The sequence below is a fragment of the Pseudonaja textilis genome, chromosome 7 (genome assembly GCF_049901715.1).
Source record: "Pseudonaja textilis isolate UNSWEBS1 chromosome 7, rPseTex1.2, whole genome shotgun sequence".
Lineage (NCBI taxonomy): Eukaryota > Metazoa > Chordata > Lepidosauria > Squamata > Elapidae > Pseudonaja > Pseudonaja textilis.
In genome coordinates, this window is record NC_141996.1 from 8,135,891 (window position 1) to 8,149,561 (window position 13,671).

At 44.1% G+C, this 13,671-nt stretch overlaps 1 protein-coding gene across 9 annotated transcripts in view; it reads right to left on the reverse strand.

Annotated features, from left to right (window-relative positions):
- The window catches only part of PICALM (phosphatidylinositol binding clathrin assembly protein), a 77,491-nt gene extending 65,565 nt beyond the window's left edge, over positions 1-11,926 (reverse strand). For all 9 annotated transcript variants that reach the window (XM_087937006.1, XM_087937004.1, XM_087937005.1 and 6 more), the window contains exon 1: positions 11,505-11,926. In XM_087937006.1, coding sequence (XP_087793132.1) covers positions 11,505-11,634 — 130 coding nt within the window. In that variant the 5' untranslated portion in view covers positions 11,635-11,926. The remainder of the gene's footprint in view (positions 1-11,504) is intronic.
- Between the last annotated feature and the right edge of the window lie 1,745 nt (positions 11,927-13,671).

The following is a 13,671-nucleotide window of genomic DNA, read 5'->3' on the forward strand; positions in this document are numbered from 1 at the left end:
CTCCCCCACGCCTGCGGTTTGAGCGGTCATAAAAAGCAATTGGCAAACCGATAACAGCTTCAGCCAGCTGAGGTTCTGTAGATAGCACTCCCCAGCGATCTTTAGTACCTTTTCCCCTCACTTCAGCAGCTCCCAGGATCTGGGCAGCTGCTCTTCCAGGAGAGCAGGGCTCTCTCTCTCCTGCAACATTGGGAGCAGTGTTCAGGCAAGCTGGGCAGCGTCTGTAGACCTTCCCCACACCTGCAGTTTGAGCGGTCGTAAAAAGCGATCGGCAAACCAATACCAGCGTCAGCCAGCTGATCGTGTGGCCAGAGGCTGCCCTTTCCTTTGCTGACTTCACTCGGGGCTCTTTATCGCCTAAGGAGAAATTCTTCGATCTCAGCGCCTGTTTCCCATAGTCAGTGGCCATCTTGGATTGAAGCCTTCCACCACAAGGTGAGAGGCCATTTTGTAAGCCTGGGGGCCAATTTATACCCTATGGGGCTTAATACAAAAAATTTACAGTTTCTTTCCATCATAAGAGCCTTTATTCTTCAAATGGAGCAAGATAAGGGTCAGGCAGAGTCCCCCCCACCCCCAAGTGGAACAGTCTCTTAAGCCAATAAGAGAAAAAGTTGTAGGCAACGCACCCAATCAGTCCGGGGGGCTGCTAAAATCAGAGCTAAGGCTCTAGCCCCTAAGGAGGCAACTCAGGCTGAGTTGAGGGCAGAAAAGTGCAGACATGCAGCCTTAGAGAGGCAGTTCAACAGAACTATTCAACAGAAGGGAGTGCAACTACAGCATGTTTCAGGTGATACCTGTGGGCACCAGCCAAGCCCTCCCAGGGGAGGAGAAGTTATCTATGAGCCTGTCTCCTGAGGCTTTTGCAGTACAATGATCCTCAGGATCTAAGCAGATCTGGGCCTTATTTCCAACAGGCTTCTGGGCCCTATGCTCCTCCCCCTCTCTCCAGGCCTTGAACCTCTTCTCAATCTAGGCCTGAAGCCACTTTCACTCCCTCAGCAGTGGGCCTTCGGCCTTCTGCCCCTATCTTTGAGCATAGACCAGGGGATATCCAAGATGTTGTCTCTTTGGCCATTAGGCTGGCATTGGCTGAAGGCTTCAAGCAAATCCTTCGACCTCCAGAAAGGGTTCAGGCCCTTCTCCCTTCTCAATCTATACGTTGCTTCATCACCCTGATTGACACAGGCCCCAGGACCTCAGGGTCCATTCTTCTCTACTAGAATGGGAGGAGGTTGATGAGGAGGGAAGGGCTTCACCATCTGAACATAGTTACTCCTCTCGTTCAGAACGTGAAGAGGGCGAGACCTTTGACCAAAATCTTTCAGAGGAAGAGGACTCTCGCCCAGAGCAGACATCCTCTGCATTGGTCTTCAGTCCTTCTCTCTTCAGGCCATTACTCAGCATGGCCTTGGTCACTGCCAAGCTGTCGCCAGAGGAAGTGGCTCCTGAGCCACAAGGAATTCCCTCTAGCCAGGGAGACTCATTCTTCTCCAAGCCTCTAGTGCATGTAGGGGTTTTGCCTTCTCCCACTTTGTTCCTGGACATGGTCAAGGAACAGTGCGCTTCCCCTTCGGCAGGTCCTCACCCATCTTCTCTGGATAAGCATTTCTACAACATCAGCGCAGCCCTGGACAATTCCCTGGCAGTGTCTTCTGTTGACATTCCAGTTCTGGCCTCGTTCCCATTTTCTGGCACTCTCACGTGGGCATCCATACGGTGGCTGCACCAACTCCAGATTAGATTGCTTACATCTGACCTTCGGTCTCACCAAGGGCTTAATAAGATTATCGCAGTGGCGGAATTCACTGCAGATGCCATTCTCAATTCTGCCAAATTTGCATCTAGGGACATGGCATCTTCAGTAGCAGCAAGAAGACTGTTATGGCTCAGAAATTGGCAGGTGGAGTCACGCCGTAAATGGAAGCTGGTTTCAGTTCCATTCAGGTGATAAGCTTTTTGGCGATGCTCTGGAACCTTATTTCATCGAAACCAGAGATAAACGTAAACTTCTCTCTTCCTCTGGGAAGAGAGCCGACTATTGCCCAGCTCCTTATACTGGTAAACAGCCCTTTTGGGAGGGTGGGGGTTGTTCCTGCCGTCACTCTAAGTAGTCCCTCGTTCTCTCCACCCATCGGAGGTCGCTTAGCCTTCTTTGCCTCCAAATGGGAGGAGTCAACGACGGATGCCTGCGTGCTCAGCACTATTAGGTCAGGATTACAACTGGACCTCCTAATGCACCCCCCCCCCAATTTTGATCTGTCCTGTCTCTTGGGACATTTCAAGGCAAGACCTCATGAATCAGGCCATTCAACTCCTTCTTGAAATCCGAGCTATTCAAACCTGTTTCCCCCCGCCCCTCAATGGGGACATGGGCTTTATTCTCGCCTTTCATTGTTCCCAAAGCCTCGGGGGAGTAGCGAACCATCCTGGATCTAAAATTTCTCATCCAATTTGTAAAATACAGGCTATTTAAAATGCAGACATCTTCCACTGATCTCATGGAGGCTTACCTCCACATCCCCATTTGGCCTCATCATTGCCAGTTTTTCCGTTTCTATTATCAGAATACCCATTACCAGTATCGAGCACTTCCCTTCGGCCTCTAACCGGCTTCAAGGGTCTTCACAAAGGTTCTGGCAGCACTGATGGCATCTCTGCTTTCTGTTCCAGTGAGAATCCAGTGCTACTTGGACATTTTGATTCTGTCCTCCTTCATCCATGCAGCCCATCGGGATCTGCAAATTACCCTGTCATATCTCCAGAGCCACGGATTTTTCCACTCCTGTCCACTCTAATGGTTCCTGCTTCCCTACCAACGAGCAGGAACCAGCCACTTATCCATTAAGACCCCGCTCCCGCCACAAATCCAGAGATCTCTCAATTGGTGGTGTTCCCCGTTAATCTGGAAGGGACTCCTTTTCAGGGTCCCAGACAGGCTAGTGATAACCACCAATGCCAGCCTCCTGGGTTCCCATATGCAGGGCCAGATAGCTCAGAACCTTGGTCCAGGTCAGAGCAAGCCCTTCCCATAAATTGGCTAGAGCTCAGAGCCATTTTTCTAGCTCTCAAGCATTTCAGGCACTCAGTGACCGGCTCTCATGTTCTAGTCCTTATGGACAACATGGCCACCATGGCTCATGTCAACCGGCAGGGGGGACGAGGTCCAGAGCCCTCACGGGAGAGGCTCTACGGTTGGGGTTATGGGCAGAGCAACACCTGTTGTCGATCTCGGCGGACCACTTCTTCGGGATCAACAATTCCCAGGCCGACTGGCTCAGCAGGAGCCTAGTTGACCAGGCAGAATGGTCTATTCCTTCTTTTCTATTCAGGGACCTTTCCCTCAGATTCGGAATGCCGGAGGTGGATCTTCTCCACTCCTCAAATTGCCCAGGTCACCAGATTCTTCAACAGGTTTCCTTGCCAGGGAGTGGAGGGGACCAATGCCCTTCGGTGCAGATGGCCCAAAAGTCTCCTCTATGCCTTTCCCCCGCTCCCATAATTCCGGCAGTAATTCGGAAGATGTTGGAGGAACGAGCGGAGCTCCTCCTGACACCCTATTGGCCAAGGACGCCCTGGTTTGCGGACCTGGTCAACCTATCAGGTGTCTTCTCCTTGGAGTATCCCAGCCCATCTAATCTCCCTTCATCAGGGGATTCTGCTCCACCCGGAGCCCTGGTGGCTCAAGCTGACCATGTGGCACTAGAGGTGGCTGATCTTCCTGAAAGGATCATCATCACTATCCTGGCATCTTGCAAACCTCCCACAAGGAGCATCTATGATGCCACCTGGCCGGCCCTTCCCGATGGTGCCTTAGGGAAGGTCTCTCTCTCCCGCTTTAGCCCAGTTGGCAGAGGTTCTTAGATACCTTCAGCATGATCTGGAGAAAGGTTTGGCCCCCAACACCTTACGCAGGCAGGTTGAGGCCCTCTCCTCGGTTCTTTCATGTGGTTTGCTTCCTTCCTTATCCCATCACCCTTCAGTCAGGAGGTTTTCGAAAGGGACTTCCAACCTGCACCCTCCGGTGGTTCACAGGTATCCTTCCTGGGATCTTCATGTGGTCCTTTATGCCCTTACAAAGCCCCCTTTTGAATCCCTTAGAACATTGTCTCTCCGTTTCCTGACTCTGAAGGTAGTGTTCCCCATTTCCATCACTTCAGCCAGGCGGGTATCCGAGCTCACTGCTCTTTTCATCAGACAGGACCTTTCACGATGATAGGGTTGTCCTCAGTCTGGACCCCTCATTTATTCCAAGGGTTAACACCTGTTTTACAGGTCCCAGGATATTATGTTGCCTGGCTTCTGCCCCCTCCTGCACCATGACTTAGAGCAGCAGTGGCACTCGCTAGACGTAGGTAGGGCTCTTAGAATATACATGAAGTGCACTTCCTCCTTCAGGAAGTCAGAAACCATGTTTGTTTCCTTTTCCCTTCTCACTTGGGGCACAAGGCCTCTTCTCCTACTATTAGCAAGGTGGGTCAGATCTTGCATTGAGCAGGCCTACCAAGCTGCGGCCCTTCCGGTTCCTCGAGGTCTGACAGTGCACTCTACCAGAAACGCGGCCACTTCGGCTGCCTGGGCAACCCAAGTACCCTTGGAGGAGATCTGTCGTGCGGCCATGTGGACATCTCCACGTGGGAAAATAGGAGGAATGTGGATTGGATATGTTCACAACCTCAAGTTTTTTACAAAAATAATAAAGGCAGAATACAAATTAAATAAATATAAATAAGTCATATACATTCTCCCTCAAGATTGCCAAGCTGGACTTTCCATCCATGTGAAAGCTAATGTGTCATCCTAAAGTTCAAAGAAGGATTAGTATTTTTTTATTACACTTCTTTATTCAGCAGGTACATTATGATAAAAATGATATCAATGTCTCTGCTCAAGATTTCTGTATGACAGCAATAATGCTGGTCAATCCTTAAACTCAAGCACATCTGCTTCTGGCATAATAGGAAAACCATAGTATGCAAGTCCCTTTAACTGAGATTCCTTTTTAACACAAATATACCAATCTCATCCAATTAAGATATCAGGACTACAGTAAAGTCTCCATAAATGCCAGGCAGCATTGATAATACATGAAAGGAGTTGTAATCTAAAACACATGAGAAAGGTATTTTAGTCACTTGCTATTAATGCCACAAAACCAATTTTGAATTCAGACAGTTGCTATTTTATGAAAAACACAGACCATTCTAAAATTAGCTATTTTAGAATAAAAGGAAGGTTTTAAGCAGGACAAAATTTTAATGTTAAGGTTGGAAATAAGAAGCACCCCACATAATGTATAAGGGCGAGGTGGAATGATTATACTACAGACAGCTGTTCATGTAACAGTGTGGTTACTAAAATTTAACATTCAGTCAGAACATTTAATCTGCAAACAGATTTCCACATGGCTGTATAGGCACACATAAAAATACCAGGTGGCTATTTTTATTCCTACTTAGGATGAGAAAGTGGTGTTGACTGTTCAGCTGTTTGTCCAGCATCAATAAACAACCCAAATATTCATTGAAATCAGCCTCCCATGAAATAAATTGGTTTCTGTGACAACACAAGTTAAAGTGATAAAGTAAAATTTGCTAAGCTAAATTTGTAAAATTTGTAGAGAATTGTTTCAGAATTTCTAAAACAAATTGCAACCCAAATCTGTAAATAAGTCTTCAAAACAAGGTAATTCAACTGCAATAACTTTGTTCCAAATTATTTCAACCCCCAAGTGAGTTCATTTGAAAGGCACTATTGTCAATCTAAAAAAAAATTCAAGCTTGCAATTTTTTTTACATGACCTCGTTTAGGGAAATGTTTAACACAGCACCTAAGCACTTAGGTGTGCAATACCAGTTAGAAACTGATTAACTACGGTATAATCCTGATGCGGAGAAAGAATGCATGTATTAATTGGATATATATGCCACCCGCCATGAATAAACAGGGTAGTTTACAAAATTACCACGAAGCTATAAGATAATGCAAATATAAAAGCAATACAGAAAAACACCTGGAAAATTCAAAGTATAGCTGGGAAATTCTGGGAGTTGAAGTCCACACATCTTAAAGCTGGCAAGTTGAGAAATATTGCTTTAAGCAACAGATGAAGATGGAATTTTGGGGATATGCAAAGCACCAAGTTTTATGCAAAAGATACACCAACTGGGATATCCTAGATCATTCTTGACCTGAATAATGACATTGGCTCCACAGAACAATAAACCATATTTCACATAGCATCACTATAAATAGTCCTCAACTTACCACCATTTGACCGTTCACAGTTACAATCCTACTGAAAGAAATGACTTGAGCATTTTCACACTTACGACAGTAACAGCATGCCTGTGGTCATGTGATTAAAATTCAGATGCTTGACAACTGGCATGTATTTATAATGGTTGGAGTTAGGACATTAGCGGACCTCGCCCGAGCGCGAGACAAACGCTGAAGAAAAAGAAGAAGAAGAAGAGGAGTGTCCCACAGTCACGTGATTCCCCTTCTGACAAGCAAAGTCAATGGGGAAGCCAGATTCATTTAACAATGATGTTACTAACTTAACTGTGGCAAGAGAGGTTGTAAAATTGGGCAAAATTTGCTAGGCTATAGAAATTTTGGGGTCAATTGTGGTTGTAAATCAAGGACTACCTGTAATAAATACAAGAATAATTAAGATCTCAGCAGTGAAGCGGCATTTTGGCTAAAGTACATGCTGGCATCTTCAAGCCCAAAACCATCATGAAACTCTGAAAGCTGCTTAAAAATGCACAACAGTTTTTATAAGCCTTCTAGAAAGCTTCAGAATCACTAAATGGAAAAATGATAACTTCAGAATCATTCTGCACACTTTAGTGTGAGGTCTCACTTCATACAATCCATCTAGACTTCAGTAGCTGCAACCAAATTGCACGGTTCAAATCTGGCCTTCATTGTAGAAAAGCCCTGTGAGACAAATGGTAGGATCTTGCCAATGCAATTGTCTCAGCCAAAGCCTCTGTCAAGCACAGGAAATCGGGAACCAAGGCAGGTTCAAATAAAAACAGGTTTATTGGCAACACACAGGAATCTGAACTAATAGTAAAAAAAAAATTGGCACTAGATAAGAATCAAAAGAATTCAAGGTTATCTGGACTTAGATCTCATGTGGGTAGAAAGGCCTTGAGACTGATAATGTGCTTGACCCCTCCCTCAGGCTCCACCTGGTCATCTCCTACAGCCCTGTCTCCATGAGATTATCATGTCCAGACTGAGATTTTGTTCAAGTCCAACCCACAAGACAATTATAACTGAGATTACAATAATGTGAGCATACAGAGCCGCTATAGTTATGTTTATTATATTAATGAGTTGAGTTATTAAAAAAAAGAATGAGTGTTGGGAATTATAAAATAGCATAGCAGGGGATTTTTCAGCCCTGGGATTCCAAAGAGACAGCAGAGTGTATGGTAAAAGCATTACTGGGAAGCTGCAGTGTTCCTAGTGTCAAATAAATGTCAGTTAAAGGATTTAGTATACAGATGCTGCTCACAGAAAACAACTAGGCAAATCACAGGAAGGACAGATGCAATCAAGCATTTGAAGGCTGCAGCACTCAAAATTCCAGGTGTTTTCTCCCTGAATCTTATAGACGCAGCATAAATTTAACCTATGTTAAAAAAAAAACCCTAGATTTTCCCCATTGTAATTAATGTAAGAACACAACTTCTGTTACAGTGAACAACTCAAACTTTCTCTATGATACTTCGACCACTATACCATATTAGCTTGGGAAGTGATAAGGCATAAAGCTGAAAATTATATCTAAAGTTTAGCAGAGAAAATGTTGAATCCAGGCTTTTGTTTATATAATAAAGTAGCCAAGACCTTATTAGCCCAATTGCAGGAATGGGTGCAAGAATTGGGTATGTCTAGTGAACCAACCTAGAACTAAAGATAAATTTCCTGACAGTGAGAACAATGAACCAGTGGAATGGCTTGCCTTCAGAAGTTGTGGGTGCTCCATCACTGGAAGTTTTTAAGAAGAAATTAGACAACCATTTGTCTGCGATGGTTTCCTGTTTGAATAGGGGGTTGGACTAGAAAATCCCTTCCAACTATATTATGTTCATCAGTTAGTTATGGATGATAGGTGGGAACAGTTCAATGGGGATTAAGGGGCTAAGCATTCTGAACTCTTTCTTAAGAATAGAACCACTTGGCAGATTAAAAACAAGAAATCCAAATCTTTAGAAGATATATGTAACTGCATCTTGAATAAATGGCAGAAATAGCTTTCAATGCTTCAATAGGCCAAATTATATGGTAAAGGTCCGACTGTTCTATTAACTTGCTTGCCAATCTGACTTAGCTGAAAGTTCCTTTCTGGCATTACGTAGGGTTGTAAGACCACATGCATTAACAAAATCTAGCCTTCCTCATAAATATTGTGGCATGTAAGAAATCTGAAGTGATTGCTTTCATTATTCCTAGCTACAGCAAAATTTGCTTCTTTGCTACCTTAATGAATTAGTCAAACACAAAACATTAGGCTCAGTTCCCTATCACTGGATCCTGAGGAGAGCAATCAATGTATTCTTCTCAAGGCAAAAAGCTCTAAATTATGGTTCAAAATAATGAAGGTAGTGCAGGAAAAAAAAACCCTCAGCTCTTTCTGACTAAAGAACTGTGTTCAACACAGGTATTGAGTGCTTTCTTTTCAGAAAATGTGCCTAGTGTTCAAGTGTACATAAAACTGAGATTCTTAAGTCCCACACGAAAGTACACAATGGTAACAGACTTTTCCAATAATTATTTAAAGCAGTGTTTTTTGACCTCAGCAAAAAGATGTGCAGGTTTCCACTCCCAGAATTCCTCAGTCAGCCTTGCAGGCTAGGGAATTCTGGGAATTGAAATCCACACATTTTGAAGTTGCTGAGGTTGCGAAACACTACTTTAAGCCAACACCTAAGAACATTTACTAACAATTATATCTAATAAATATTTTTTAAAACCCTGAAACAGGTCAAAATATTTTATTTGCCAGAAATGCTATTTCTCCTCATTTTTCAGACATTTTATATGGAGCAAGGAACCAAAAGAAAGTGAAGGAAATAACATGTTTGGGGTCATTGAACTATAATGAACAGACATGGAATCTGTGGAAAATTAATCATATGAAATCATTCAAGTTTGATCTAGATTAAAAATTGAGCAAAAAATGCTGGAGAGATGGTTCAGAATTACAATTAAGTTCTCAGAATCAAAGATCTACTTTATGTAACACCACAAGGCAATTTCATGCAAGTTTGTGACAGCCATGGTCCCAATTTTAAGCCAGAAAAGTCAGTCAATAAACTGTGGTTTTACTGAATGTTAGCTTTCCCTGTCACATGTAACCCATTTAGCAGATCCCACATATTAACAGGAAGAAGCCCTTAAATCTATCTAGTATCACTTGTTAAATTGAGAGTGCTGTAAATGAAATTATCATAATGTTGCAATGCAGCCTAGGTTATGAAATGGCATGAAAAGGGAAACAAAGACATTTTTGTATTAAAACTCTTGAGGGGCAATACAGGCAACAACAAGGATCATCACACAACGTCAAAAAGCCTTCCTCTCATTGTTAATGGATACCCAATACATAGACCAAATCCCTCCACATGACTTCATTAAAAACTACTAAATATTTCAGTAAAATATTCAATTCAGAGGAAAGCAAAAGTCTTGCTAATAGGTGAAGAATTACTACTGTTGGCTTCCTACTACTACTGCTTAATCTCTTAAATTTTAAATTATCATTTATACTGCCTTTGCAGTTAAGAGTTAGAGACACCCAATTGAAATTTATACCTATTGTGCGGAAGGCGGGACCAGGGCAAAACCAGAAAAGTGGTTTCAGCTTCTCAACTTTCACAAACAACCAAGACTAAACTAAAATTGTGGAAGGGAGGGAAAGAATGGTTAAACTTCCCACAATATTTATTAAATTTATAGGCAGCCCATCTCGCAGTCAGGTAACTCTGTAAAGGTGATCCTCAACTTATGACCTCAATCAAGCCCAAAATTTCTGTTAAGTGAATTTTGATCCATTTTACTACTTTTCTTGCTACCATTAAGTGAATCAGTGCAGTTGTTAAGTTAGTCACATGGTTGTTAAGTCAAACTGGCTTCCCAGTTGACTTTACTTGTCTGAAGGCTACAAAAGGGGATCACATGACCCCGAGATACAACAACCATCATAAATAAGAGTCAGTTGTCAAGTGTTTTTGTGAATTTTAATCCCATAACCATGGGGACACCACGGTGGTGGTTCAGGGTGAAAAACAGTGATAAGTCACTTCTTTCAGTGCCGTTGTAAACTTCAAACAGTCATTAAACAAACTGTTATAAGTCAAGGACCACACCTGCATACCTACAAATAGATCAAAAGAACAGTTGAAAGGAGGTAAAACTTCTGAATCAGTTAAAACTCAGAGGTGGTGGTGCAGGATTAAGTTACAAACTCTGTGGCAGAAGCTGCCACAAAAATGCAGATTTCAGACATTAAGGAGGAGAAGAGGGGAGGAAAGCACAGGGAAAATTCATTTAAAAGCCAAAATTAAAAGGCAGCCCCGTCAAGCAGGGAAGGAAAACCCACAGAAAGCTCAAGGAACAGCTTGGCATCAGAAAGGGACTTAATCAGCCTAATGGTGCTGAATTGTTTTAAAGGGCTTTTTATTATTCTTTTATTCATTAAACGTGAAACTGTCAACTGAACATTTAAAAAACGTATCACAAATATCATTACTTCATGATAATTATACTTTGATTAATTAAACATGAAAATCAACTGAACATTTTATTACACAAACTTTTATTCATTAAACCTGAAACTCAGTCAACTGAACATTGAAAAATGTATCACAAATATAACTGACTGGCAGTAATGGATTGATGCTAGCATCTTAGGTATCAATGTAGGTAAGATGATGATGATGATTTACTTCATTAACCGTGAAACTCAACTGAACATTCAAAAATGCATCACAAATACCACTGACTGGTGCCAATGGTTGATACGGCATCCTAGGTATCAACCAAGTACATCATCATCATCATTATTAATTATTATTTTGAAATAATGCCTTAACGAAGGGGCCTCATTCCTTGCGGCCAAATCAAACAGGAACGCTACGCTTTTTCCAAGGCAAATTCCTTCAAGAGTTTGAGGGGGGGGGGGGAATGAAAGAGAAGGCGGATAGGAAGGGAGGAAAAGAAATCCAGAGGGCTTGACAAGGGCTGCCCTAAGAAAGTTTGCCACCCTCCGTCGTTCACCGCGACGAGGGCGCGGGAGGAGCCCTGAGGGAAAGAGGGGCTCCATCGCCCCAAAAGGGCCCGCCGAGGAGGCGTCCCTTCCTTCCCCCCCGCCCCGCCCCGCCCGACCCTAAGCGGGGGAAAGAAAAGCCGTGAAGGAGGCTCGGCCGGAGGGGAAAAGGGCAGCCCCGAGAAGAGGGAGGCGGCGGCGGCGGCGTCGGACTCACAGTCGAGGTGCTTCTTCTTGGGGCCCATCACCTCGTGCGTGGTGGCCTTACAGACGGTCTTCGAGACGGCCGAGCCCGTCACGCTGTGCTGCGCCGCCGTGATGCGATCGGTCAGGCTCTGCCCCGACATGGTTGCCCAGCTCCCTTGCGCGGCCGCGGCTGATCCTGGCGGGGAAGCGGGGATGGGAAAGAGGAAAGGAGGAGGGAGGAGGAGGAAAAAAAGGAGGGCGGGCAGCCCCGGCCGACCGGCCCTCACGCCGCCACCCAGCCCTTAGACGCCCGACTGCGAGCTCCGCCTTCCGGAAGGGCCGGGCTTATCACCCGGGAGAAGGCCGCCTCCGCTCCCGCCCGAGGGGGCGTCGCCTTTTCCCAATCCCCCTCAGACGCCGACGCCACACGCGCGGGAAAATGGTCGCCGAAGAAGCCGCCTCCGAGGTCTTTCCGGGACGCCCGGATCACGTGACAGACACCATTCTCTTTAAACGGGGCCTGTCTCTCTCTTTTTTTAAAAAAAATCTATGCCACGTGACGCGCTCCACCTTGAGAGCAGAGAGTGGGGTGGAGGTGGCGGGGCCACACACCCCTGACGCCCCTTGCACGTGATGTACCGTCATGCTTTTTTTTTTTTAACCCCTCGCGCCACGCCCCTTTTCCTCGCCGCCGCCCAGCCGGTGCTGCGTCACAAGGAAGAATGCGGTGACGCAATCGGTCGAGGGCGCTGCGTTTTTTTTTTTTTCCTTTTCCTCCGCCCGGTCTTCTTCCCCCCTCCCTCCCCCGCATCTTCTATCATGGGCGATGACGTCACCGGCATTCCTGAGGGGTGGGAGCGGGAGGGGAAATCTCTCGTGGACCGTTCCCTTCCGTGGGTGCTTTGGTGTCTTTTTCCCCCCCCACTGCAGGTAGTCCTCGACTTTAACGACCACAACTAAGCCCGCCCAACATTTATGTTGTTAAGCGAGGCAGCGAAGTGGATTTTGCCTCCTTTTTACAACTCTTCTCGCCACAGTCGTTAAGTGAATCATTGTGATTGCTGAGTTGGTAACATGGTTGTTAAGTGAATCTGGCTTCCCCATTGACTGTGGCTTGTCAGAAGGTCACAAAAGGGGATCACATAATCCTGGGGATGCTGCAACCATCATAAATATGAGTCAATTGCCAAGTGTCTGCGTTTTGATCAGCTGGATCATGGGGCTGCTCCGTTGGTCGTAATTGTGAAAAAGCGTCACAAGTCACTTTTTTAATGCTTTATGTAACTTTGGTCACTAAATGAACCGTTCATAAGTGGAGGACTACAGGTATTTTAAAAATGGTCGAAATGTGGAATGTGTGAACAGGAGCGCATCGTTCACATTGTATGAAGCAAAGACATGGTTTTTCCACCAGTTGCTGCAGTCCTAAAGGGAGTTTCCTGAGATAAAGATATACTTTTGATGTTCAGGCTGCAAGGTTCCTTCAGAGAATTCCCATCCATTTTTAATCATGCCCTGAGGCCTCTGGCACAAAGTTGGCTGATCTCTAGAAGAATCTGATCTGTTTTGTATTTGAACGAGAGACCACGGGGAAATGCCAGGGAGGCAGGAAAAGATTGTAAGAAAATTTTTCAGAATAGACATAGGAAATCACTTCTTTAGCATTACTAGGAAAACTTCAGGAAGAGAACGAGCTGGTTCTATCTATCGTCCGTTTCATTAGAATAGAAAAGAATAGAATAGGAATAAGAAGAGAATGGAATAGAAGAGAAGAGAAGAGAATAGAATAGAAAAGAATAGAATAGAATAGAATAGAATAGAATAGAATAGAATAGAATTCTTTATTGGCCAAGTGTGATAGGACACACAAGGAATTTGTCTTTGGTGCATAAGCTCTCAATGTACATAAAGAAAAAAATAAAATACATTCATCAAATTAATTTGTACTTGTATATTAAATTAAAAGTAAAAAAGGAAAGTTTGTTCAGTAAAAAGAAGTAGGAAAAAAGGGGGGAAAGAATAATGAATAAGTAGTTTCTAATCTTAACAGCAATAATATGTACATTTATATTTAATTCTTATCTCTTTAAGGTTCCATATAAGTTTCTTTCCATAATCTACCCTTTTAATCAGGAAATTCCTAAATCATACATTCCATGTTTTTCAGCAAAAAGTTCAGAAGGATTTCCAGTCACTAT